At 37.3% G+C, this 27,828-nt stretch overlaps 2 protein-coding genes across 2 annotated transcripts; both read left to right on the forward strand.

Moving 5' to 3' along the window:
• The first annotated feature begins 1,333 nt into the window (after positions 1–1,333).
• LOC113062119 (dyslexia-associated protein KIAA0319-like protein) lies at positions 1,334–16,274 on the forward strand. Its single transcript, XM_026231728.1, has 22 exons — positions 1,334–1,643; positions 3,026–3,152; positions 3,279–3,396; positions 6,493–6,821; positions 7,148–7,391; positions 7,526–7,630; positions 7,713–7,810; positions 7,904–7,991; positions 8,115–8,207; positions 8,911–9,043; positions 9,272–9,500; positions 9,599–9,722; positions 9,826–9,958; positions 10,598–10,746; positions 10,913–11,064; positions 12,371–12,509; positions 13,203–13,362; positions 13,642–13,784; positions 13,872–13,994; positions 14,082–14,172; positions 14,268–14,356; positions 14,888–16,274. Exons 3-22 carry the CDS (start codon positions 3,321–3,323, stop codon positions 15,082–15,084), a joined length of 2,895 nt encoding a protein of 964 aa, XP_026087513.1. The 5' UTR covers positions 1,334–1,643; positions 3,026–3,152; positions 3,279–3,320; the 3' UTR covers positions 15,085–16,274.
• Positions 16,275–17,151: 877 nt separating this feature from the next.
• On the forward strand, positions 17,152–27,746 carry LOC113062120 (adenylyl cyclase-associated protein 1-like). Its single transcript, XM_026231729.1, has 13 exons — positions 17,152–17,301; positions 19,974–20,081; positions 20,298–20,398; positions 20,516–20,593; positions 22,313–22,456; positions 23,196–23,281; positions 23,375–23,480; positions 23,563–23,731; positions 24,814–24,986; positions 25,259–25,382; positions 25,471–25,553; positions 26,415–26,558; positions 26,645–27,746. The coding sequence occupies exons 2-13, from the start codon at positions 19,976–19,978 to the stop codon at positions 26,726–26,728; spliced, it is 1,398 nt and encodes a 465-aa protein (XP_026087514.1). The 5' UTR covers positions 17,152–17,301; positions 19,974–19,975; the 3' UTR covers positions 26,729–27,746.
• The last annotated feature ends 82 nt before the right edge of the window (positions 27,747–27,828 follow it).

The raw sequence follows: 27,828 nt of genomic DNA on the forward strand, positions 1-27,828 counted from the left end.
TGCAAGTAATAAAACAGATCAGTTCACTTGAGGTACTGGTACTGTTGAATATGCAGATGGCTTAAGGGCTATTTTGATGAAGAGATATAGAGCCCTGCTTTGACCCCTGACCTTGATGATGCTGTATCAGTTCTTCCAATGGGCTCTACATCCTTAGAAGCAAGCAAACAGTGAGTACTTTGGTCCTTACAGATAGAAAAGACACCACTGAACCCACCCCCCGTTCCGACTCATTACAACTCATTTCCTTGGAACATACAACATTCTGTAAGCTTCCTGTTTATACTTCCAGGATATGTCCGTTTTAACTATGCAAATACTCTATTTGGGCACACCTACTCATTCTTTTTATTACTGTTTTAGAAAAACTATAAAATCTTTAAAACTATGAAATAACACAAATTAAATGTGTATCATGTAGCATGCAATATTTGCAATATGTATAAACGAAACAAAACCATCTGCGTTTTTTTTCTTTCAAAAGCCAATATTATACAAAACACTCTTGGCGTTCTCTCAGTCATGAGAACTGCTTTTTCTTTGCTATCTTCTCCAGTTCATTACTATCAAATTATATGAATGTACTTTTATATTGCATTTTTGTTACATGTACAGGTAGATACCATTTATTTTTGTCTACAAATTTCACAAAGTCCAAACCTTTATTCTATTACTGTATATATGTACGGTACATAATCTTGCATTTTACCTTCTGGTATTTACAATAAACAGGGACAGATGGAGGAAGACAGGCCACAGTCAGAAGTTCCTCGTGGTGTAGTGCTCCATATGAAACTGTTTAGAGCTAGAGCTAAACTCAGCAAGTAAGAAAGACAGCGCTCTCTGGTGTGGTGAAATGATGTCTACAGTATGATTATTAAAAACAAACATTTAATTCAGTATGTATTAAAAACAAACATTTTGCTTACCATATACATAAAATAAAATAGAGCTATCATATTTTGCCTATGGTAAGATTTAGCATTGTTTATTTTATTTTATTTTTGGTCTTATAAACAATTAAGCCATAGTTATACTTATAGTAATTATATCTAGCTATTAATTCTACGTGAAAAACGTATAAAAATAAAAGCAGTTTTACATGTCATTTTTTATACATTAATAGTATACACACATCTTAATCCTAACTATAAATATGTACATTTAAATAATGAAACAATAATGTACTTTTAGGCATTACAGATTAATACATTTTCTTTGTTGTAACATATGTTAATCATATGTTTGAGGGGGGGGGGGGGGGGGCATGTGAAATTAAAATCGGAAGTGACGTTTCGGAGAGTTATTGCTGCCATGTTTGTGAGTGGCCTCTTTATTGATTTATAATATGAATAGCATTTTTACAACTCTGTTATATCTCTAACTCTGTTGGTAACTTAGAATAGTCACGACAACCATTAAAGTTTCAGTTCTATTTTGCGATTAAACACTAAACTTTAATCTTGACCACTCGGTGTGCGGGGCGGAAATGCGCTGCTTCGCTTTTGAGGTCTTCGGTCCGTTTCCGGCGTGAAGGTGTGATTGCGAGAGATTAATGACCCAGATCGAGATGAAAACAGGTCCTGTTGCTGAAGGAGTCTAATGTCATTTTGCGCTACAGAAATCTGACTGACAGTGAGCAGGTGAGTGACTTTTTACGCTGGTTGTCACTGAAACCGCAACATATCTGTATATATACATAGTCGCGCGATGATGTTCACTAATTCGTGAGTTATCATATCCAGTAACCAAGACTGAACAGCTGTTAGCAACCTGTCCATAGGTTGTCCACCGGTAATCACCAAAAACTGCCTTAAACGTGCGAGCTTCAACCAATGATGCATGACAATCAGCAAAATAAACAATATCAACGAGATGTGACATTTTTGGGGTTACAGCATGCAGTAACGTTACTGCAGTGTGAGCTTTTCCAACTTGCAGGTTAAATGGTGTATTTAAAATCGATTTCAGATTCTGAACTGACACGACAATTTTAGGATTGTGCGAATGTGATTAATGTCATCCTTTACACAATTAACTGTTTATCGACATATTTAATTCCCGTTCGCCCAGTTAAACGATAGTTAACTCTGCATGCGCTTCTACGGAAAATAATAACCCCCGGAGGGTTTACCACGGGTAATCGGTTAACACAGTGCGTTGAACTGTATTTGTGTTGGCGCAAAAAAAATGCCTTTGATGACAGTTTGCCAGGCCGGATCTGTATCGGTTCCTTGTCTTGTTCACAAAACCGTCTTAAATGCGACACCTCAGCTTCGACTGTCATGGACGGTAACTGTTACTGTTCACATCACGGTCGCGACGCGTTGAACTTACTGTCCATCATAACATCAAAACCACTGGGTTCACGTAACTCTCTTGGTATTATTTTGAAATGAAGTTCATGCAGAAAAAAAAATGCCAACGTGTTAAGGGAATTGTAAATTTCTTTCTTCTATGAAAAACAAAAGAATGGCAGAGTGACAGCTTCAATCACCTTTCGTTTTCACAATGTGTAAGATTATGCCGAGAATGAAAAATGACCGCAGCTGTCATTTCTGTCAAACATCTCCTTTTGTGTTTCACAGTAGACTGAAAGTCCTATACAGGGTTGGAACAATATGCTAATGATTAAATGACAGAATCCTAATTTTTTAATCATAATATCTTTAACTATTAATTCCTTTGCATCCTGATAATTCAAAAAAGAAAATCTTTTTTGAGGTTTCATTTTTGGGAATGTTATTTTTAGTCCTCCTGACACTTTTCTCTCTCTCTCTCTCTCTCTCTCTCTCTAAAATATATATATATATATATATATATATATATATATATATATATATATATATATATATTATTTATTATATATCATTATTAGGGTATGGCCGATAAACAATGAGATGTCCATCGTCGATGGCTGACAGACATCGCAATGTTAAGCTGGCATCGTGATTCCTCACGTGATCCTTGACTTTAATTTGTTTAATAAGAATTGTTTGTAACAGAAATCCCTGTATTTACACAGAGCTGAGGTGCCATGCAGCTGTGGCTTCGGGAGGGTTTTCTGTGGACGATTCTGCATCTGTCTGCTCACATCTCATATCATTTGCCTCCCTGTATTTCCGGGATTTCTGTATCGTTTTTAGGGAAAGGTATGACAAACATTCTAAGCAACTTAGCTGACTTAAAGCAAACTAATGTGTGTTGTAGTCTAGGTTTTTGTTTAACATTGGTCAAGTGAATTGGCTGTATGACTTTGGTGTCTTTTTCTTTCCAAGGTCCTCGTGCTTAGTTGAAAGATACCCAGTGCGGAGCCAAGGATGCACAGGTTGAAATGGCCCGTCCGATTTACCTCACTGTGCCTGGGCTGTCTGTGTTTTCTCTGCTCAGTCTCGGGTAAGCAGGTCTTGTAGATTTTTTCTGGAGATCTGTGATCTCTCTATAAAATATCTCATAATCAGTGGCAGAAGAATGGTGAAAGCAGACAAATTTTCATGTTTCTCAGTGGTAGAGCATTGCGTTAGCACCGCAAAAGGTCGTGGGTTCAATTCCCAGGGATCACGTATACTGGTAAAAAAATAAAATGAATAGCCTGAATGCACTGTAAGTCGCTTTGAATAAAAAAATTCTGCTTAATGTAAATGTGTGTGAACTGCACAGAATGACATTAAAACAACACTTGTCAGCATCATTAATCAAATAGTTGGATGCTGGACAAAGAGTCAACTGTTGGGACCATTGTTAGCATGTATGAGTATATATTTGTGACTTGTTGCAGTCGTGAGTGATGGCACTGATTTGGAGGGAAGCATAATGGACACTGTGTTTCTTTTCACAAAAGGGGGGAAATTGCACAACAGGCCCATAGTCCCCCACCCCAAAGAAAAGCTTCACGGGTGGGGCTGTGTCTTGCAGTTCGGATTTCATTTGCTAGCCCATAATAAGCAACCCTCTGTTGTCATGGTTAGAGACTTCATAGACAAAACTGTGTCTTTGAAGGGATTGGGGAAGGGGGTGGATGTCTAACTGGACTCTGACTTCCTAGAACTTGTTAGAGCTGTCAAGTGCAATGTGTAAGTGACCTGTATGATAAACAGCCTTTCCTTGTTGTAGCATGGACAGGCATTATTTCCCATCGCATCAGGGCTAGATGTGAGTCTACATGCATGAGTTGTCAATAGCCTATTGTTCTGAGCTCAGCTGTTGAGCTTATGTGGGAATCTTTCGATTTTAATTGCCATTCCCTTACCATATTAATTGTATATTATTTCAAATATATTAGCCAATATTCGAGATTGATAAATCTATCAGTATCTGTTTATATTGGATAAATGTTTTATTTCCCCATTTTTAGATTTCGCATATCTAATTGAGTCATCTAATGCTCACTCAAAATTGTAAAAACAAACAAAAATTAATTATTTAATATTTAGAATAAAAATTTTTTTTTTAAATATTACATTACATTGTTGTAGCAACTAAAATCACTTGTGACATTTAAAACGAGGGATTTGATTTATTTATTCAGCATTAATTTAGGCAAAATAGTATAGAGTTTTAATATCAGATGATTCTCCATTATCAGGCAATATACAGACAATACAGTTTTTTCCCCCCTAATTTTTTATATTTGTCAATATTGGAGATTTATAATCTGATATTGGATATTTAATTGTGCGTGTTCATTTGCCCCTATTTTAGAATTTAGAATATATTTGCCCTCATCAGATGCTCAGTTAATATAATTTTTTTTATTTAAGTATTATAAGTATTATTATTTACTATTGTGTTTATTATTCATTTAATTATTTTATTGATAATAATAATTATCAGTATGAATTGTTTAATTTAATATTAAATCATTAAAATGATTGAAAAACACCTAAATGCAATCGCAAATCTTGTAATATACATTCCCCTCCGCTAATATTGGAACCATTAGTAAATATGATCTAAGTATTTATATCATTTATTCCTTTGATGTTTCATTGAAAAATTCACAAAATTCTTACCTACTGCATCATTGAAGTAAAACAATGGAAACTGGGGGGAAAGTCTCATTATCTCAGATCTTGAGTTTCTTCTGTAATGCCTGAAGAGTTTGGAGAACACCTGACAAAAGATCAGAGACCATTCCTTCATCCAGAATCTCTCCAGATCCTTCAGATTCATAGCTCAGTGTTGGTGCTTCTTCTCTTCAGTTCACTCCACTCATTTTCTATAGGGCTCAGGTCAGGGAACTGGGACGGCCATGGCAGAAACCTCATTTTGTGCTCAGGGACACATTTTTTTGTTGATTTATATGTTTGTTTTGGATCATTGTCCGGATGGACGATCAAAACAACGGACCATTATAAGCAGAGGTAGTCAGGTTTCGATTTTTTATCTATTGGTTTTTGATAGAATCCCCCATGTATCGATGCCATGTAATATCAATGTAATGATTCCATGTATCTGAACAAGATGTCCAGGACGTCCGGCAGAAAGATAGGCCCACAACATTAATGATCCAGCAGTATATAACCCTTGACATGGGGTACTATTTATCTCTGTTTGCATTAAACCCATCTAGTGGGTTTGCTAGCAAAAAGATATTTTTTTTTCTTTTTTTTTTTTTTTTACATTTTATCTGGTCACAGAAGCCAGTCCTGTTTGAAGTTCCAGTTCTGTCTGACAAATGATAATGCTGGAGTTTGTATTTGGACTAGAGAAGAGGATTTTTCTTGAAAGTTAGAATTTTTTTTTTTTAATGCTTTCTGACTCCCAAGACTCAACTAATCTCTGCAATTTTCCAGCTGTGATCCTTGGAGAGTCTTAAGCCACTCTGACTCTCCCTCTTCACTGTGCATTAGAACAACATAGACACGCGTCCTCTTCCAGGCAGATTTGTAACATTTTTAGCTGATTGGAACTTCTTAATTATTGCCCTGATGGTGCTTATGGAGATTTCCAATGCTTTAGCTATTTTCTTACAGCCACTTTCTATTTTGAGAAGCCCAGGTGTGCTAAAAAAAATTGTATGAATGGGAATCTACCTAGATATTTCTAGGGGTCCCAGTTATTGTGGCTGACATGCATTGGGGAAAAAAAACATATTTCATAAAGTGAGTTTCTCCCTCTTTCAATTGTTTTACTTTTCAATTGTTTTGTTTTTCAGGTTTTTCTTTTAATAAGAACTGTTAATTTGCAGCATAAGTATACTGTCTGATACATTATTATTATATATTACTGTCGGATGTTTAATTGTGCATGCTTATTTCCTATATTTCTACATTTAGACATTTACATTTTACCATTGTCAGCATTTAATGCTTGTTTCAGTTTTTTTTATATTTTATTTCATTTAATATTTATTATTATTTAAAATGGTGTAGTATATCAGCCATTTATCAGTTATCCAGATATCTCTGTGCATGCATACTGTCCATCTTTTCTTTTTCTCAGGTCTGTTTTCCCATTGTTAACCTTTTTTTTTTACCTTGTCTGTCTCAGGGGTTTCGGCCAGCATATGCACAGTAACGGGTGGTGTACTGGGTATTCACTGGAGCAGCGTCATTGGTCTGGGCTGGCAGCCCCTGGCAGTAGATGGCGGAGGGCCTCGGTGCTGGGAAGCCTGCTGTATGCAGCCCACCTGCGGTGCTGTGTGGAGTCTCGGTGGTCGCTGTGTGTTACTGGCCTGTGCTCGAAAAGAGGGCTGCTCCATTATGTGGCTTCCTCAGCCACATAGAAAATCTCTGGGGCTTCTGCAGCAACTGAACAAGAGCATGCGCAGGAAAGCTCGAAATGCTGTGGACATCAGAGAAATCAGGGAAACAGAGCATGTAAGCTGTATTACATCATCTCACAGGACTTTAACAGTTGGTATCATTCACTAATAAGTGCATGCTAATAAATGTTTTAAACATTTATATGAGGATACTTATTATGACCCTTATTCTAATGTTGATGAATCTGGATTATCCGAGTTAGTAAATGAGACACACTATCCTAAAGCACAAAACTGTTGATTTAAAATTAGGGATTTTTTTATTTATTTAGACAAAATATTATATACATCTAGTATCCCTGCCCTAAAGTGTAATTTTACACTTTGCCTCTTGATTTGAAGCATATCACTGTGAACTAACTGATATTTTCACCCTCACAGGAAATAGAACAGGACCTGTCTGTGAAACCCACAGCGCCACTGACCACATCCAGTGATGTAGCTCCTCCACATATAGCTGGTGAGACCACCAACCTGTCCACCAGTGGCAGCGGCGAACAGGCAGCTGAGCATAATTCAACACTGGATACAGACACAGTGGATCATTCAGCACTGAACAACAGTAATCAGCCACCACGGTCCACGTCTGACACCCCTTCAGTGACTCCACCAACAACACCAGCTGGTACATCATACTGCTCTCTAGAATTGTGTTATTGTACTTTATGCATGTACCAGTCTTGTGAGTTTTCCAAAGTAAATGAAAAGCAGACTTATCCGTGATTTATTAAAATCTTGTGTAATGTCATTTGTTTTAAGTAAAAGTGCGCGAGCTGGTTGTGTCTGCTGGCCACAATGTGGAGGTCACTTTACCACGCAGTGAGGTGGAGCTCAATGCTTTTGTAGTGCCAGCACCCCCTACAGGTACTGCTCTAGATAAGCCAATTAGATGCAATTAGATCTCCTGCTTGATCTTAGGTATTCATTTCTCTGTTAATTCCTTTAGGGGCTAACTATGTCTTTGACTGGCGTTTGAGGACACATCCAAAAGACTACAGTGGAGAAATGGAGGGTAAACACAGCAAGACGCTCAAGCTCAGTAAGGTACATAAAAAACAGATCTTTCTTTTATTGTCTGAAAGGCTTGACTTTTAATATTCTACATGTTTGCTAATATTCCGCACACGTTTTCGTTAGCTGACAGTAGGCCTCTATGAGTTTGAAGTGGTAGTGGATGGCGACAGTGCTCATGGGGAGGGATATGTCAACGTCACTGTCAATCCAGGTAACTTTAGTATTGATGTACCTGCTAATTGTCCTGGATTCAGTTTTCAGACTTGCTGTTTGGGAGGCCCGTATAAATGTCACATAAAATATGTATAAGTCCTGTGTTTCTTGCTTTCTATAGAGCCACGAGTAAATAAGCCACCTGTTGCTGTGGTTTCTCCGAAGTACCAGGAGATCTCCTTGCCTACAAGCTCCACTGTGATTGATGGCAGTCGTGCGTATTAGATTTATTAAATGTTATTTTTATTCTTATAATAGCATGTTATAATGTTTTTATAAGAAGTCTCTAATGCTCAATGATTTGATCGAAAATACAGTAAAAAAAAATAATGTTGTGAAATATTTTTACAATTTAAATTTTTATATATTTTTAAATTTAATTTATTCCTGTGATGGCAAAGCTACAGTTTGACCAGCCATTACTCCACTCTTTAGTGTCATACATTTTTATATGATACATTTTTTTCAGGATTTCTTAATGAATAGAATGTTTAAAAAACAGCATTTATTTTACTGTCACTTTTGATCAATTTAATGCTTCCTTGATTAATAAAAGTATTAGTTTTTTTAATATATTTATATAATTCGTATAGACCACAAACTTTTGACCGGTAGTGTAAGTTATGCATGTTGCTGCAGAAATCAGATTGACAGTACACAGTTCTGTAATGCATAGAGTGCCACCGTTAATAAAAGAAAGAAGATTGAAGACTTTTTGTTAATTGCGAAACCTGCAGTGACAGCTTCATTGTTTATAATGACAACATCAAAATAACAGATGAAGTGTTTTAATGTAAGTTCTATCAAGCAGAATATCAGACAAATCTTTAAATATCAAAAATGTTTTTCAAGTTCTCTGTGGTGGCAAAGTATAACTAATGAGACATCTGTGATCATAAATGTCTTGTGTTTCTTAGAGAGTACCGATGATGATAAAGTTGTGTCGTGGCATTGGGAGGAGGTGAAGGGGCCGCTCAGAGAGGAAAAGGCCTCGGGTGACACTGCTATTCTCACTCTCACCAATCTGGTTCCTGGTAACTACACCTTCAGGTATGTCTTATCCATCTTATCATTCACATTCTGGCCTGTTAGTAATCTTTTCTTTGGGCCTCCTTGTAACCTTTTTACTGGAGGCTTCAGACCTTAGGCAGTAATCAGAGAGCTATTGTAAAACCTGGCAAACCAGTCTGTCCTCAAGCAAACTATTTAAAAACACTCAAATATAAATAACGCAAGTGTGTTTAGAAATTTATGCTATATCTATTTTTCCTTTAAAAGTCTTACAGTGACTGACTCGGATGGAGCTCAGGATTCAACCCAAGCCATGTTGTTAGTCAACAAGGCCACGGACTACAGGCCTACAGCTAATGCTGGACCCAACCAAGTGATCACATTGCCACGCAACTATATCACACTGTATGGCAACCAAAGCACTGATGACCATGAGAATCTGTCCTACGAATGGTCACTCAGCCCTGAAAGCAAAGGCAAGGTGGTGGAGATGCAGGTACATGAGAAACACAATGCTATCTCGAATGCCATTTATTTTTATTATGTTTGCCAACGAGTGGATTAGTGAACACACCTTTGTTTTGTTCTCCTTAGGGTGTGAGGACGCCCATTCTGCAGCTCTCTGCCATGCAGGAGGGTGACTACACCTTTCAGCTCACCGTCACTGACTCGTCTGGCCAGCAAGACACTGCTCAGGTCACTGTCATTGTCCAGCCAGGTATCTTTTTAAACACAGGGTACTCTGGTTCCTATTTAACTTGTACATCTATTTTTGAAGCTGCTATTTGAGCTTGAGCACACTGTATGCAAAATGCCTGCAGAAAATAACAAGCCACCTGTAGCGGATGCTGGTCCAGACAAGGAGCTGACGCTTCCTGTTGATCGTACCACGCTGGACGGTAGCAAGAGCAGTGATGACCAAAAAATTGCCACGTACCACTGGACAAACACCAAGTCAGTTACACATGCACACTCTCCCTGCATGTATCTTTGTGTGTATATTTATAAATCTTGAACTTCTTGAATGTTCTCAATCTAATTTTTGGGGCTGGATTTATTTTACAACACATAATTCATACTTGAACATACAGTACCATTTGTTTGGGTTGAGTAAGATTTGTTTATTTAAAAAAATATATATATATACATTTATTCTACAAGGATGCACAAACAAAAACAATATCAGCATATTAGAATGATTTCTGAAGGATCATGTGACACTGTAGTAATATCTTCAGATTTTTTTTTTTTTTCATTTTAGGTTGTAATAATATTTCAAGATATTACACATTTTTCTGTATTTTTATTCAAATAATTTTTGTTAATTTTAAAAACATTAAAAATAACCAACCCTAACTTATAGAATATTTTTCTATTTTGTCTATTCAAGGACTACAGTATTGATAATCCACAAAAGTGTAAAAATATTTTTCATATTATGATTTTTTTTTATTAATCTGCATATATAAATATTTTAACTATTTTAATAATTTCTTTAATTGATTGACAGCCTTTTTGTATTAAATGTATAAAAAATATTTTGTATTAATTTAAACCGTAGACTCATGATTTTATTTTTTGATGGTTTTACAGGGGCCCAGAAGGGGTGAAAATTGATAATGCGGACACTGCAGTTGCCGTGGTGACTGGTCTGCAGGAGGGCGAGTACATTTTCACATTGACAGTGACGGATGAAAGGAAGCTGGAGAATTCTGACACCGTCTCTGTCATTGTCAGAGAAGGTGTGTGTACTTAACTAAATCCAGGAAAAACTGATGTGGGTGTTAGTAGACTTTGTTAGAAGACTTGTTCATGCAGCTTATGAGGGCAAGTCTACAATCAACCTGTTTTCTGGTTGTCTGTTTGTAATAATATAAATAATTTTCCTTTTCGCTTTTTTCAAATCAGAGGATGATCAGCCACCAGTTGCCAAAGTGCTGTCCAGTCCTCCGATCACTCTTCCCATCCGTACAGCATTTCTGGATGGTTCTCGATCATCAGATGATAAGGGGAGCATCAGCTACCTCTGGAGCCGTGAAGACAGCAGCCCGGCTGCAGGGGTCAGTACTGTTCAGTAGAGCGAAAGTTATTCAAATAGCCGTGTTTCCACTGTCGAGCTTAAACCGGGCGTGCTAGTGCGTGCCAGGGCCAGTTGCGTTTCCACTGTCACTTCCGGGGCTTGATCGTGCCTCGTCGGGGCTTCCTCGAGGCCAACGGCCAAGGTTTTTTGGACCGACGAAACCTTGGGCCAGTGCGGGCCAGCTGGGGCTAATGGAGGGGTTATGAACAAAGGTGGAGTTTCTCCGCGTTTAGAGAGCTCAGCACTGCGGATCATTATAGAAAAATAACAGTTTTAACACCAGTATTAAAGACTTAAAAAAAAAAAATTCCAGATCAAAACTCACTCTTAGTCAGCAGCGAGTGATTGAAATAACTTGATCCGATGTGGATTATAATCACTAAACAAGGCAGAAATAAGCGATGCAGAAGACTGTGCACGCTAAACATTAACATTACCATAGTAAACATGGTAAATATGACCGCTTGAAGAAATCAGATGTCAGCTTCTTATTCTCTATCACAATCGTGTAATTATTTAGTAACTTATATTATCTGTCATAAGTCTCGTCTCGAGAGTTTAGCTCCACGTAGCCTATCATAAAAATATAATGATGTTTTATTTTTGGGAGCTTTTATAAAAATAAAGATATTATAATTCATTCTAAATATGACGTATAGGCTACTGTGGCTACAAATAAACAGAAACACACTCGACTGAATAAGCAGGCTATTTTCATAAGCGTTACAAATAAATAAAATAGAAATACATTTACATGTGATTAATTTTGAGTCCTGATAAATTAATTAATTATGATTAATGTATAATTTATTCTATAGTAAAAATCGATGCTTTTGAATTTGAATATTTACCAAAGCATTCAAACAAAAAAACGTATAAGTTTTCTGATAACTTCTCTTTGTTGGTGAAATGATGTGATGTGTGAGAGGCGTGTAAAGGGCGTGTTTTAGTGACGCCCAGCGGAGCTTCAGGCCCTGACTGTGGAAACCCTGCGCTATTTTGGCCTCAGTGCTACTGGCCCGGGGCTATTAGCCCCGCCCGGCCCGTTTAAAGCCCTGGCTCGCAATGGCCTGACAGTGGAAATGGGGCTAATGACATATACATGGCTCTGTTGAATATTCAAACAGTCACACTGTTTGTTCTGTGTAGTGACAGAACAAGTGAGACCAGTTTATTTGACTTTGTTCTCTAACGATATGATAACTCCACCTGAATGAGGAGTCAGACACCAGTACTGCAGTAATTGGGATGCTATTGAAATCTGACCTGTTATTTTTCTCTTCCAGGATGTCCTGAATAACTCTGACCACCAGGCAGTGCTTTTTCTTGGTAATCTGGTGGAAGGGAAGTACACTTTCACCCTGACTGTAACTGACAGTAAGGGAAAGACCAGTACTGATAGAGGCACTGTAGAGGTTCGACAAGGTCAGTAGGCTTGCAATAGATAATCACATAAAATGAGTATTTTTAATAATGTTGCGCTAACGTATTCCAGCATGCTGCAGAAGCTGTGTAAGTGATGTGTAAAGTACTGGTACTTTACAGTGTTGATGTATTATATTATACTTACATGGCATATTTCATGCTTTATCATAAAGCTCTATTTAGTTCAATAAATATATTATTATTATTTATTTTATTTACGTTTATCAGGTTTTTATTTATAACAGTGTTGTCAATTCATGTAGTTGAGTTCAGTCAAATTAATAAATAAAAGACTGGTCAGAATGAATCATTTAACTGATTCATCTCAAAGAACTGACTCAAACAGTCGAGTTGTTTATGAATCAGACATAACTATTAAATACCTAAAGAATTTCCTTGTTTACTTAAATGTTAACTTTTGTCTTTGTTTTGTTGCTGTGTTTCAATTTATTTGAATGATTATTTACTTGCTTTGAAAAATTTCATATTTAATTTTAAATAATTTTCAATAAAAGAGTATGTTTAATAGTATATCTGTTTTGGCTGTGGTGTGGAATTGTGGTATTTCACTGTCATTGCTATCAGCTACTGAAACGTTTGAATTGTGATTTAGCTTTTTTTTTTTTTTTAAGCTAAAGGAGCCAATATTAAATCAAATATATTAAATGATATTGTACTCTTGTCGTTCCTCAGATGTTCATGAGCGAGACTTGGTGGAGCTGATCCTGGAAGTTGCTGTGGCTCAGGTGTCCCGCAGACAGAAGGATATGCTCATCAGGCAGGTTGGCGTCCTGCTGGGTGTCCTGGACAGTGATATCATTGTGCGAGAGATTAGTGCCTTCAATGAGCATAGGTCAGTCCAACTTAATGCAAGTTTAGGCCTCATAGACCTGCTAAACTTCGTGCCCACCTCCACAGATCTGATTAAATTGCTTCATGGCAAAATACATTTCTCAGTTTACCCATGCAAAGATTCATATAAATAAATGGAACATTAGTTTTGAAATAACTGTTTAAAATCATGCACACTCACATGCTCCAATGATGGCAAAAGCCTGATAAAAACTGTTTTATATATATATGTTACATATGTTATGTTACATATATATGATGAAATGACCTCATTTTACAGCACTCGCTTGGTATTTCTGGTATCTGGAGGTCCTGGACGACCTCCATTGGCCGGCCATAGTGTTGCGATGGAACTGCGCAACAAATTTCGCAAGCAAAAAAATGAATTCCTTATCTTTAGGGCCCGGCGAGTGGACACAGTTAGTGAGTATTCTTTAAATGCTTAATTAACTCCTTAATTATTGCAGTGCCCATCGTGTGTCTCTTATTGACCGTCTGATCTCTCCCCAGTCTGCCAGCTGAACTGCTCCAGTCACGGGGAATGCGATTCCTTCACCAGACGTTGTGTGTGCCACCCGTTCTGGATGGAGAATTTATTCAGTACTTATTTTTGGGATGCTGACAGCAATTGTGGTGAGGATACACTGAGCAAAATATCGTGGAGGGAAGCTGTTTTAAGTTAGTTCACATGAGGTTTGATGGTCTGTTTCATTCTTTCAGAATGGAGTGTATTATATGTGACGATAGCATCGTTCATGATCGTGGTTGCCATAGCGACTGTGATATGGGGTATCGTGTGCTGTTGTCGAAGGTAAGGGTCAGACGGATGATAATCTGTTTATTTTTATGAGTTTTTTTAATTCATGGTTTATTGTTTATTTAAATTCTGCATGATGTCTTGAGCAGACGGAAAAGCAAAGTGAGACGAAAGAGCCGCTATAAAATGCTGGAGAGGGATGATCAAGAGACTCTGGAATTACAGTTACCAAGACCTGGTAATAAAATTGGAAATAATTATGTGATCATTTTAGGGATGTCAGTTGCTGAACAATATTTAAAAAAACTACAATTTAATTAATTGAAAGAAATTCATATTTTTCAGCAAGGATGCATTAAATTAATCAAAAGTGAATTTCTTTTTCAAATTTCTATTTAGCAAAGAACCCTGACAATATATGCATCACTGTTGCCACATAAATATTAAGCAGTGCAACTGCTTCCAACATTGAAAATAATAATAATTTAAAAAAATACTCAAGTGTCAGGATATCAGAATGATTTCTGAAAGATCATGTGTCTGTGAAACTGCAGTAATAGCTGCAGAAAATTCAGCTTGCCATCACCAGAATAAATTAAATTTAAACATATGTTAAAATGTAAATCGGGATAGTACTGTTTTACTGCATTGTTGATCAAATATATGCAACCTTGGTAAGCATAAGAGACTCATTACTGGCTCACTGATTCTTTTATTATATGATCCATTCTCCATCGTAAAGATGTTTATCCCTGTCTTATTCCTCCAGGTCGCATAAAGCCAGTTCCTGCTCCCAAATCTTCTGCACTCATGCACTCTGATTCTGATCTGGAAAGCGATGATGGCCAGGCAGGAATCCCCTGGTCTGATCGAGAGCGTGGAAAACTCCTGCCACCCCAAAACGGATCTCTGCGTAACGGCCAGTGCCCTCATAAACCTAAAAAACCAAGAGAGGAGCTGCTTTAGCATACAGACCAAACCTTTTGTATCACACCAACACACTGTTCACCCCTCATCCAAAACATGTGTCATGACTTTAATTTCGGAGGGACTTGCAGGATGTCCCGAATGACCTCTGCACCTGCATACCTGGGTTTAATTGCAGCCCAGTTTGAGCTCAAATGAAAATGCATTTAAACCTGAATGGTGGAAAAAGACAGGTCATGTAGAGTCATGCACCTCAAAAGACAATGAGAATGTACTTGCTTTACTGCAGAGATACAAAAGCCGATATATGTGCCATCAGCAACTGGAAAGGTTGGGTATTTCAGAGTAGCGCTCTGAGAAACTTTTCCCCACCAGAATGTCACATCTCACTGCGGATAACTGAGCCTGCCTCACTGTCCCCCTTCTATGAAGCTTCCTGATATGACAGGCAGCCTGTCACATCCAAACACTGCCTGACATGTCTATTAATTTGTATATTTTTACTTGTGGTAATAATGCAGAGAGTGGGTCCTAAGGCAACCAATAATGCCATGTTGTATGACTGCATGAGAAGGCAAGATTTTGCTTCCTTCATTAATTTTCTTTTATGGTTTGCATGTATTCAATTGAGATGTGTGTGTGCTACTCTGTTGTCTTGCGTGGCTCTATGTCAAAGGTGCATTTTTGCCACTTTTAAACACCAGCAAAATCGACGTCTGCAGCATAAATAGCCATGTTCGTCAGGGGTTTAAGGAGAGATATTCTACACTGGAAATTGCATTGGATGTTGCACTAGGGCCAGTTGCTTACCCCCCTCTGGTTTTTGAGAATGATTACGACTGGATGGGGTCTGGCTGGCTTACTCAAACTGGATTTAGCCACTAGTCAATAAATCATGTTTTTGTTACACTTGGTTTGCATAAGTACTGCATTTTACTTTGCATTTACCTTTTTTTATTTTTTATTGTTGATATATCAGAAATCATCACTCGGCTTCACTTCAGTTCCAATGTCCCCTGATGGTTTGTTAGGAAAGATCTGAATGTTATCTAGACAATGTGTGTGCGATTTCCCTCCCACATGTCTGCATATTGCACATTTTGAATACATAGGGGAAAATGAAGGTTATTTTTAATCCATGCTTTTTTTTGTGTTGTTTTTAGTGAAGAATTCCCTGTTTCATGTGACTTGTTCTAATAACTGTAGTAAATAAAAAGAAAATATATTTACAACGGTCTTTTGTTTTGTTGTACTTGATTTCTTTTCTGAACTTTACCTTACAAGGCAGTGTTTTAGGAAAGCAGTAAGCAAGAACCAAACAACAAGTTTGTTGTTTTAAATGGAACTTAAATTCTGCCTTATTTTTATTTTGAATATTTGTGATCTAAATGGATGAGCACATAACTTCTGTCATCTGCAGAAAAGAACTGCACAGAATGTTATTGTTTGTCAAATTGATTATTAAAAAAAATGGAATTTTAATTTTAATGTAAACTATTTTGTTCATAGTATATATGAGTATAATAGGATACATTATATTAAGCTGTCCTTTTTACAGTATAATTATACAATTAAGGGCTTGGTTTCGGATTAGCTGTTTGTAATTTTGTACAGTAAGTATAGTTCATGTACCATGCATAACAAGGGCACTGTAAACAACTAACAACTAATGCCCAAAAACTGCCCATTTATTGCCAGTCAGAGAAAGCATGCACTTGTAATTCCATGCACTGTTTAGACAGATCAAAATCGTGGCATTCACACTTCCTGTTTGGCCAACAAGGATCTGAATCTCAGATTTATCTTCCCCTCCAGCTCTAAAAATATTGTTACCCAAGAATTCAAAACTGCAAGTGAACAAGAAAAAAACTAAGAAAATAAGCACTTTCATTATTACATTACATGGCAGACAGAGGGAATTTGTTTTATGAACATTACATCTAAGTCTCGAGTCTTCCTGTTCCTGCTTCTCTCTTTTTCATCACTTCTATCACACTATCACACACACACACACACACACACACACACACACACTCTCTCTCTCTCTCTCTCTCTCTCTCTCTCTCTCCTTTGTCCTTATAAGGAAGTGGGGCAGTTGGTGGAGTTTGGGCGGAAGCGGCGCGCGGTGACAGCTGGGAAGTTGAACCTCAATACGCTCATATACAGGAAGAGAACGCAGACGAGGAGCCCGTAACACACCCATTCAACATCAAAGACTAAAGCTAGGACAACGGTAACATTTCTCAGACGGTAACGGTAAGGAGAAAAGACCCAATGCATTGCGTGCATTGTTAGATATCAGTGTTAAGCTACTTGCCGGCGAAATCTTTTCCAGTCACAGCGCGCTGCTGCGTCCCAGCGCAAATCATGACAACTGAAACAGACATCGCTCGCGCAGAACATTGCCAAAAGCAACACATTCTCACAGTGGCATTAGGCCGTATGAATAAAACGAGTTTTATCATACAAGTGCATGTATGTAGGTTTCATAACTGCAGTGTTATGCGTCGTTTGGAAAAGTTCCTGATCTTGCAAGAGCTCAGCGCCTAGTGACACGAAGTCGATTCTTACGAATCGATTCGTTCGAGCCGTTTGTTTCAAAGAACCGATTTAAAAAAATTCTGAGAATCTTTTGCGTCATTACGTCATAGCGTGTTTTAATAAAATGCTTTTATTAAAAGTAACTGTTTTCGCATGCCGCAAGTCGTAAACATATTTCCAGTACGTTTATTTGTAGAATTACTGGTAGGCCATTTAGCTGCATCCCTTCACCTTCTTGATCACCGTTTTACAACTCATTCATTATTCTCGGTGTTAGTTTTTGAGTTGTTTACTTGAGTCTTGACCATTTTTGACCGATTCCGTTTAATTAATAAATTGTTAATCCCATTCCCAGTCGTGTGAGTCGGTTCAAGTGATTCATTGAAATGATCCGACTCAAACGAATCATGAAAATCGCTACAGCGCAAATGAAGGAAGTGGGACGGCCGTTAAAGTGAACGCAAGCTCATCGCGATTGCTACATTGTTTCCGTGTTCATGTTATGTTCTATAAACACTCGCTCTGTATTGTCTGACTGAACGCGCGAACGTGTTGCCCGGCTGGCCTGATTTAGTCAAATCACATCACATCAAATCTCTTGGCTTGCATCGTGCCTCGTATCCTGTTGCAATCCTATTAATGGCTTGATTGCTTGTCATGAAAGCCAGCTGACTATTGGTAGTGTCTTGTATGTTTGATGAATGTGGCACATCTCACCCTGCGCTATGCCTAGAATGGATGCTATATGGCCTAGTTTTACTAGTCCTGAAGCAAAAATGACCCGTTTTTATGTCCAGAAGCACAGCTTGCCCCCTTATGCTTGACGTTTCAGTTTTACATTTCAATTGTGCTGTAGTTTTCTTATCTTATTTCGATGTTTATCTATCGGGTGTTACCTACGGAATTTAGAGCAGGTGTAATGCAGCTCTTCTATACTGAAGAACAAAACATACTGCCTTAAGTGTGTCATAACTATTATAAGCTGGGTTTTTTAAATAAACAGCCAGTTCCACACTAAATGTGGGTGAAAACTAAAGCATTATGGTGGGTGGGTAACAATATTATATAAAATAATGAATGTGCTTAAATCTTAGCAGTGATTTGTATAGTCTGGTTTATTTATTTATTGCTAGTAGAAGTTCTGAATGGCTTGGCTGGAAACCTAAAACGTTTAGTAGCCATATTGGATGGTGAGTGTGAAAGTTAATTTAATAATTTTTGTTAAATTATTGTTGCTGCCTCGGTCTGTTTTTTTTAGGTTGAGGACATTAGGAACTGTTCTGAAATTTTTACCTGAGGCAAGAAAATTTGACTACTCTAATTTGAATGTGAATATTTTCTTAAAACATGAAAAAAGGGAGAGGAGAAATTTGAATCTAGCTTGACTCCTATCTGCTCATTGCCTTTTGCCATAATTGCTAACTTTATTATATTCTGCAAAAGTTTAAATTCTGCATATCATTGGTTTCATTTTCTGATGTGTTTTTGTTTCCTCGGAGGTAAATGTGCTTCTTTGATTTGAGTCCTGTGTGATCAAATGTTTTGTTCATTCCAATTTCCTGAACATTTGCAAACTACAGCCACAGCTGTCTGTGGTCACAGAGGAATCTTATTATTTTTATCACAGTATTGTTAACTCAATATTCCACATTTCTCAATTCTAGTGCAGTGTTAATAGTTTTCTGCTGTAGTTGTAATGCAGTCTTGGGAAACTTGTGATTCCTGTAGGAGTTAAAAATAAGTGGGATTTCCCCTCAATAATTGGTGCAAGCTCTCATTAAGGGCAGGTGATTATGTGCTCATATGGATACTTGTGCATTTCCCTGAAGAGCGTTCAGGTGAAAGGAAGAGTGAGGCAGATTCACGTATCAGGTTCAGGTTATGTAATGTTACCTGTTTAGTGTAATTGCATGTGAAGGGGCAGTAAAGAGGGAAGAGAAGACAAACAATTCTACTTCCTCCTTTTACTATCTTTAGAGGTTTGGCACATTTTTTCCCCCTTTAATTTTTTTTTCTTTTTTTCTCCCTGTTGTATATTTGTGGGACAACATGTTATAGCACATCCTGCTTTCTGTCATGGCTCTGCACATTGTGCATCCTTGTTTTCTTTCTGTTGACTTATGCACACTTCCGCTGTTGCTCTTGTCACTGGTTTTACCATAAATTGTAGATTAAGGCAAATTAGCGGAAGTCAAAATACAGTAATACCCTTTAAAATTGTCATAATTAAATCTACACGTCTATTTTGTAAATTTATGTTTTTCCTATTATGAACAAATGTATCTGTGTGTATGTTTAATTTGATCACATCTGATTGCAATGATTTCGGTAAAACCTTCTTGTTTCTGTAATCATTGAGTTGTCCCTTTCTCTCTGATCATGATCAGGTATGGCAGAGCTGGTGGGTCTAGTGCAGCGTCTGGAGGTGGCTGTGGGCCGTCTGGAGGCCATGTCTAGTTCTGGGGGTGGAGGCGGTCCTGCTGCTGCATCTGGAGGTATTTAGAAATCCGTAAACCAGACAATGATTAGCACTGCTTAAAGCATAAGGGGAGTTGGGAATTCGAGTATTAAACTTAGCTGCAGGTCTAAGGAAGTGCATAGTGAAACTGCCATTGGGGCATGTTCATGGGTGGACTGCTGGTTGCTGGAAATATTGTATTGTGTCTGGTTAGGACATGGTCTAATTCTGCTCTTGTTTCTGTTCTCTTCAGTGGTGTCAGCGTATGTTGAAGCCTATGACAAATTGCTTTCTGGCCCTGTGGCTCAGTACACTGCTCTCAGTCAGAAGATAGGGGGTGATGTCCAGAAGCATGTGAGTAATGCAGCGACGTCATTATACTATTTCCTGAATACTGGTACACATTGATAAATGTGACTCGACATCTAGTGATCCCAATAATCTATCTTTTTCCTTTGTTTTGTCTGATAGGCTGAGTTGATGAAGCAGGCCTTTTCCTGTCAAAGACAGCTTCTGGTCACAGCCTCCAGCTCTCAGAAACCTTCTGATGTAAGTGTTAAAATAAGACTTGCTGCTGCAGTACCATTCAAAACACATAATTTTATTAATGAAAGTTTCTTATGCTCAATAAGAATACTTTAAAAAAATATTATGAAAAGTATTACAATTAAAAAATATATATATTTTAATATTAAAAAAGTATATAAAGGTGCTGGTCCTATAATTAGAATATGATCAAAAAGTTGATTCATTTCACTAATTCCATTCAAAAAGTGAAACTTGTGTATTATATTCATTCATTACACACAGACTGATATATTTCGAATGATTATTTCTTTTAATTTTGATGATTATAACTGACAACTAAGGAAAATCCCAAATTCAGTTTCTCAGAAAATCAGAATATTGTGAACAGGTTCAATATTGAAGACACCTGGTGCCACACTCTAATCAGGTAATTAACTCAAAACACCTGCAAAGCTTTTAAATGGTCTCTCAGTCTAGGGCTGAATCCGAAAACTGAAAAATGTTGCCTTCGGAGGTCGCATTCCAAGGTAGGAAGGCATCAAGGCACATCCGAAATCAAAGTCAGCTTCATTTCCTGTCTCCTGAGTTGCCTTTATCTGGCCGATTTTTTTTTTGAAGGCAGCATAGATGTATCCTTCGTTGCCTTTGATATCCCACAATCCTGTGCATTCCATTCTGTGACAGTTAAGCCAAAAAATAAAGATGGCAGCTGAACGTTGCGGTCCATGGTCAGTTTGTGTGTAAATTTGTTTCTGAACAACGTTTTCCACTTCTTCTTTTTTTTTATTTCTATTGAGAAATTAATATTGCTGTAATGAAATATCCACTTAGTTATTACCAAAGCTCTCTATATTTTGCTGTAGATCATTAAACCATTACTCCGCCTCAGAATCCTGTCCAAAATCCGCTTCATGAGTTGCCTTCGTGCAAAAACGCTGCCTGCAAAGTCATTGCCTGATTAGACAGCAAGGCAGCAAGTCACCTGCCTAAGTTTTCGGATGCAGCCTAGTTCTGTAGCCTACACAATCACGAAGAAGACTGCTGACTTGACAGTTGTCCAAAAGACGACCATTGACACCTTGCACAAGGAGGCAAGACACAAAAGGTCATTGCGAAAGAGGCTGGCTGTTCACAGAGCTCTGTGTCCAAGCACACTAAAAGAGAGGTGAAGGGAAGGAAAAGATGTGGTAGAAAAAGTGTACAAGCAATAGGTATAACCGTACCCTGGAGAGGATGGTGAAACAAAACCCATTCAAAAATGTGGGGGAAATTCACAAAGAGTGGACTGCAGCTGGAGTCAGTGCTTCAAGAACCACTACACACAGACGTATGCAAGACATAGGTTTCAGCTGTCGCATTCCTTGTCAATCCACTCTTGAACAACAGACAGCGTCAGAAGCATCTTGCTTCAAAAAGGACTGGACTGCTGCTGAGTAGTCCAAAGTTATGTTCTCTGATGAAAGTAAATGTTGCATTTCCTTTGGAAATCAGGGTCCCAGAGTCTGGAGGAAGAGTGGAGAGGCACACAATCCATGTTGCTTGAGGTCCAATGTAAAGTTTCCACAGTCTTTTGTAGCATTTAAAATGTCTTCACTGCCACTTTTGCTCAATTGTCAAAAGTCATCGTTTGTGTAATTAAAAAAAAAAAAAAAACTCTTTCAGAGTTTTGAAAGGTAGTGTAACTTTGACATTATTTCTCATCATCTCATTAGTCTGTTTCTCTTTTTCTCTGTTATTTAGTCTGTCCTGACCTCTCTGCTGGCCCCCGTGTCTAAAATAATCCAGGAGGTGCAAGCGTTCCGTGAGAAGAACCGCTCCTCACCTCTCTTCAACCACCTCTCTGCTGTCAGCGAGAGCGTTCCCGCCCTCGGCTGGGTTGCCATGGTAAGGCGGAGGATGGAGTCTGGGACTGTCAGCACTGTGTGGGGCAGGTTTTGTGGTAGAGTTGTTTCTGTTTGAGGTTAAATCAATTATGTGACTTTATGCTTGGGAAGTGTTCTCTAACCAGTCAATTTCCTCATGCTCAAGTGGCAGAATTTCCTCCCATTTAAAAATATCTGGGTTGAAGTGACCTACTTTGCACAGGGTTTTTCAAAGATTGTAGGTGTCGGACCCCATTACTAATAAATGTTACGATGTAAAATAAGAAATATTTATGATTATGCTCTAGTTCTAAGTCACAGATTGAATACAAGCAAATTTGAGGACCTAAATTTAAAATTAATTAAAAAACATTCACTAACTGTTTCATGCAAGTTAATATAATTTATAATGTGAAAACAAATACTTGTATAAGTAAGTTATATAACTATCACACCAAATGTATTTTAATAAACTAGAAATAGAAGTTTCCTTAAAAAAAAAAAAACCGAGTGGATGTCTGTACACTGATTTTTAAAGTAGCAGACCTTATAAAAATTGAAGCAACATTTTGAAGGTTTCATCATTAGGCCAACAAATTTGGTGTCAATTTTCCTAAAATATTCTCATCTGTCTTATAAACCCCACAACATGTACCAAATTACAAAGCACATGAAAAAAAAAATCAGTACTTTTAGAATTTTTTTATTTTTTTTTTTTTACTTTTAATAAAAAAATAATCTTTTTTTTCTAAATGTGTTAGGCACCAAAGCCGGGTCCCTATGTGAAGGAGATGCAGGACGCTGCCATGTTTTACACGAATCGTGTACTCAAGGATTACAAGGAAAAGTATGTCTGTCTGTGATGTGAAACAACTTGTCTTTACATCAGCAAAATGGCATGTCGCTCATTTTCCCATCTGCCTTATTGTCTTACTTTTAGAGATAAGATGCACGTGGAGTGGGTCAATGCCTATGTGTCCATTTGGACCGAGCTGCAGGCCTACATCAAGCAGCACCACACCACTGGACTGAGCTGGAGCAAGACTGTGAGTCACATTCTTGTTCAGTTTGTCCCACGTGCTTTCTGAAAACAAATTTCCAAAACATTTAAACATTTTGGTTTCACAGGGTCCGGTTGCCTCTGGAGGTGCCCCGAGTGGAGGAGCACCAGCCCCGCCACCCCCAGGTCCTCCTCCACCCCCCATGGACTTGGACAAATCATCAAGTGGAGGCTCTGGAGCTACCAGTCACAATGCTCTTTTCGCCTCCATCAACAAGGGAGCAGATATCACTAAAGGTATTAAATGGATCCCTAACTTGATGTACTTCAAACACAGATGACATTGTTTGGGAAAATCATTTCAAAATGTGTCCAGTAGAGCCTACAGTGCACAAAACAATCGGTGGCAATTTTATTGCTTTTTAAATGATGAAAGGTTCATTGCTAAAATGTTAAACGGTTCGTTTGACTGATTGGAAATGATGCAGATTGTTTCCGTTGATGCACTGCAATGGGAACATCAGTTTGTGTGTGTGTTTATAAAGGTCAGTGCAGTCTTCATGATAAAAAAGGGCAGAGTTAGTGCATTCACTTGTGGACGTCCGTGGGACTGTAGGTTGTCTCATTTATTATTATAAAATAACCATTATAAAACTGTTCTTTTAATATCATTGTGATCCTATTGTATGTGTGTGTGTGTATATATGTGTATATATATATATATATATATATATATATATATATATATATATATATATATATATATATATATATATATATATATATATATATATATATATATATATATAAAATATAAAATGTATGTGTATGCATGCATGTTAAAGCAGTTTTTATATTTTTAGATTGTCTTTAATTTAAGTAAGTTTTCATAATTGTTTTTGTCATTTTAGTGGTTTAGTTTATAAAGGTTTTTTTTTTTCAGTTAAAGTCTAATTTCAAGTAGCATTTTTTTTTTATGGTTTATATAAATTTTTTAAAAAGCCGTAATAACAATAATTCTCAGTGAAGTTACTAACAAGTACCCAGTATACTGTTCCCATCCATACTCTTACAATCATCGAAATAAAAAGAACCGTCAATACATAATCTATGTGATTAATAGAAACACAAAGTCAAATGGCCCTGTTTTTTCCAGATTATCAGTTGCTGTTCCACGCAGAAGGCTGCACTCAGAGGATAAAATCCAACAAAGAAGATTAAAACCAAAAATAGCAATGATAAATAACAGTAGTAATATTAATAATAATAGGCTAAAAATAATTATAATGCAAAATAAAGGGTTTAGTTTTTAGCAGTATTTGTATTCCCTGGCAAAGGAATTTATTGAAGACTTGTCCTGTCTTTTCACTCATTTTAAGGACTGAAGCATGTGTCTGATGACCAGAAAACCCACAAGAATCCTACACTCAAAGCCCAAGGAGGTCCTTTGCCTTCTGGACCCAAACCCTTCGCTGCTCGGCCCACAGCAGCCGCCAGCCCAGCCCGCACTCTGCCCCCGGTGCTGGAGCTGGACGGCAAGAAATGGAAAGTGGTGAGTGTCCGTATGCCTTTTTATAGTCTGTGTATGCAGCTTAAATTATTTAGGAAAATAACAGTTTAAAAGTTATTTTTCATCTCAATCTTAGATATGTTTATACATGCTGATTAAAAAATTTAAGAGTAAAGATGTGACGTTATAGTAAAGAACTATCATGACATAGACTAAAATAGAAAGTGAAGTTTTAGAAAAGACATGAAGCTGTTTGGCAAGTTAATTGAACAACTTATTCCCTTTTTTCCCCTCTTTGGCTTATTCTTCAACAGGAAAATCAGGAGGGTGCCCAAGGCCTTGTGATCAGTGACACAGAACTAAAGCAGGTGGTTTATACTTATAAGTGCAACAACAGCACTTTACAGGTGAAGGGGAAGATCAACTCCATTACTCTAGGTATGTATGCACTACCAATAGTTCCTCCAGTGTGCACTGTTTTAAACGGGTAGAAAGTTTAGACATCAGTTTGTTGTTTTCTTTTCAGATAACTGTAAGAAATTGGGTCTTGTCTTTGACGATGTTGTGGGTATTGTCGAGGTGATCAACTGCAAAGATGTTAAGGTCCAGGTGTGTATACTTGTGCAATGCACTCTTCTCATTAAATATGTATTTGAATGCAGTGTATATGCACATTTAGATTTCTTTTGTTTTATTTAAATTTTGAAATTTGATCCTGAAATGTATGGATGATTGTTTCCACTGCTGCAAAATAATAATAATAATAATAATAATAAGTTATTCAGACTTTATCTAACAATTTTGCCTTTTTCCATTCAGAATTTGCTAGGTTTGATCTAAAAATTGAGGGGAAATGTATAATTTGGCAAAAAATGTAAAAAGAAAAAGGCAAAATTGTGAGAGTCATAGTTCTCGCACATCTTACAGTTCTGAGTTTGTTTTTCTGATTTCTAATTTTACAATTTTTACAAATTTTTTTTTTTAATACTTTTCATACTATTATTGTTCCACCACTGAATAAAAAATGTAATTGGTACTTGTAGTGTCAGATATAACCTAAGAATTGTTTGGAAAAAATTCAGAATTGTGAGATAAAAGGGCAAGATTACTGTTGTTTTTATCCTGTGGCAGAAACAAGATTTCATAGAAATGGGCATAAAAAGTATTCAAAAATGATTTGTATAAATGCATTTTACTTAACATTTTAGTATGTGTTTAGGTAAATATTACTGTTTATTAATGTGTATTAACATTAATCCTTATTAATGTTTTATTCTCTTCTGAACTCATTTATTACAAATTCATGTTTTTGAGTTATTAATATCAGTGGTCTAATCAGATTTGGTCATGTAATTAGGCATTATATCTTAATGAAAAGGTCACCCTTCATACAGTGAAACAAACATTGTTTTCTTGAAAATATGTCTTAATTAAGGTTCTTGGATTTATTGTTCTTCTGTTGCTTTTCAGGTTATGGGTAAGGTGCCAACCATCTCCATCAACAAGACGGATGGCTGCCATGTGTACCTGAGCAAGGACTCTCTGTCGTGTGAAATCATCAGCGCTAAGAGCTCCGAGATGAACGTGCTGGTGCCAAACAAAGATGGAGAATATGTAAGTAGTGAAGTCATTCGTCTATGATTTTGAAGAATGTAAGAATAAGAGGGAATAATTGCTTTTCTAATTCTATTTAATTCCAGACTGAGATCCCAGTCCCTGAACAATTCAAAACCGTATGGGACGGTAGCAAGCTGGTCACCACAGCAACCGAAATTGCAGGATAAACGACCAGGTTTTGTGAGACCACCCCCATTGCAGTGTCCTACCTGACTGACCAATGAGCTTAAACTACAAAATAGAATGGAATGTCAACCAGGTCCACTCTCCTATCAGCCAATCACAGCGGCAATCTTCCTTCAGATAGTGACATGACTGCTTGCTTACCACAAGAACTTGCTCAGTCAGCTGCAGGGCTCCATTCTCTTCTTCTATTCCATTGATCTAAAACATTAGGACTTGAAATTTATTGCCAACTGTAAAGATTTTTTGTTGTTGTCGTCTTGCAGCCATTCGAAGCAAAAGTCTTTTTATCGTATTTTGAAGTTTTGTTTTGTTTTGTTTTTCTGGACAGTTTGCAGGTTTTGGTTGGGGGGGGGGGTCTTTGCGTTTTCTGTTTGACATATGCAATTCAGATCTGAAGCACACAAATGTCCCTCTTCAGACCACCAATGCAGACATTTACTATAACTTTATTAATTCAGTTTTTTTTTTTTTTCCAGGGATAGTTAGATTGAAGATTTGTGTCAAATCTTAGAGGATGGATTGGAGACTTGCACAATCACAGTTATACTTCCAATCGGGACACTGAAACAATGTTTAAAAAAACTATTTGCTTTAAGAATTCTCATTTCCCTCTTTATTGCATATTATACTCCAGAGAACATGGACATTCCCTGTAATATAAATAAATGAACATTCCATGGTTTATGATGGAAAGGTGTGGAAAGCCTTTTGATGTCTTGAGTGTTTTTGGCACAAACTGGAGACGAGGAAGAGAAGGACATAGCGTAACGTTGTGATGCTCATGGTACTATCCATGTCTGATATCTGATGACTATCTGCTGTACAGATACTGGTTTTACATGACCTGTGTCCACCTCTTTCCCTCATCACATGGTTTCAATCTTAACTTTCCATAAAATTGAGGTCATGAGTATGGATTTTTTTTTTTTTGTATCATTTTGTCTTTTTTTTTTTCTTTATTTGGCCGAGGACAAACATCATTAAAACGGTTTCAATAAATAAAAAGAATTGAGTCGTTTATTTAATATAATTGGCAGATACATTTTGTTGCAGGAGTCCAGCTTCTTGCATTTTATGGTTT

Source organism: Carassius auratus, chromosome 44 (assembly GCF_003368295.1).
Source record: "Carassius auratus strain Wakin chromosome 44, ASM336829v1, whole genome shotgun sequence".
Taxonomy (NCBI): Eukaryota; Metazoa; Chordata; class Actinopteri; order Cypriniformes; family Cyprinidae; genus Carassius; species Carassius auratus.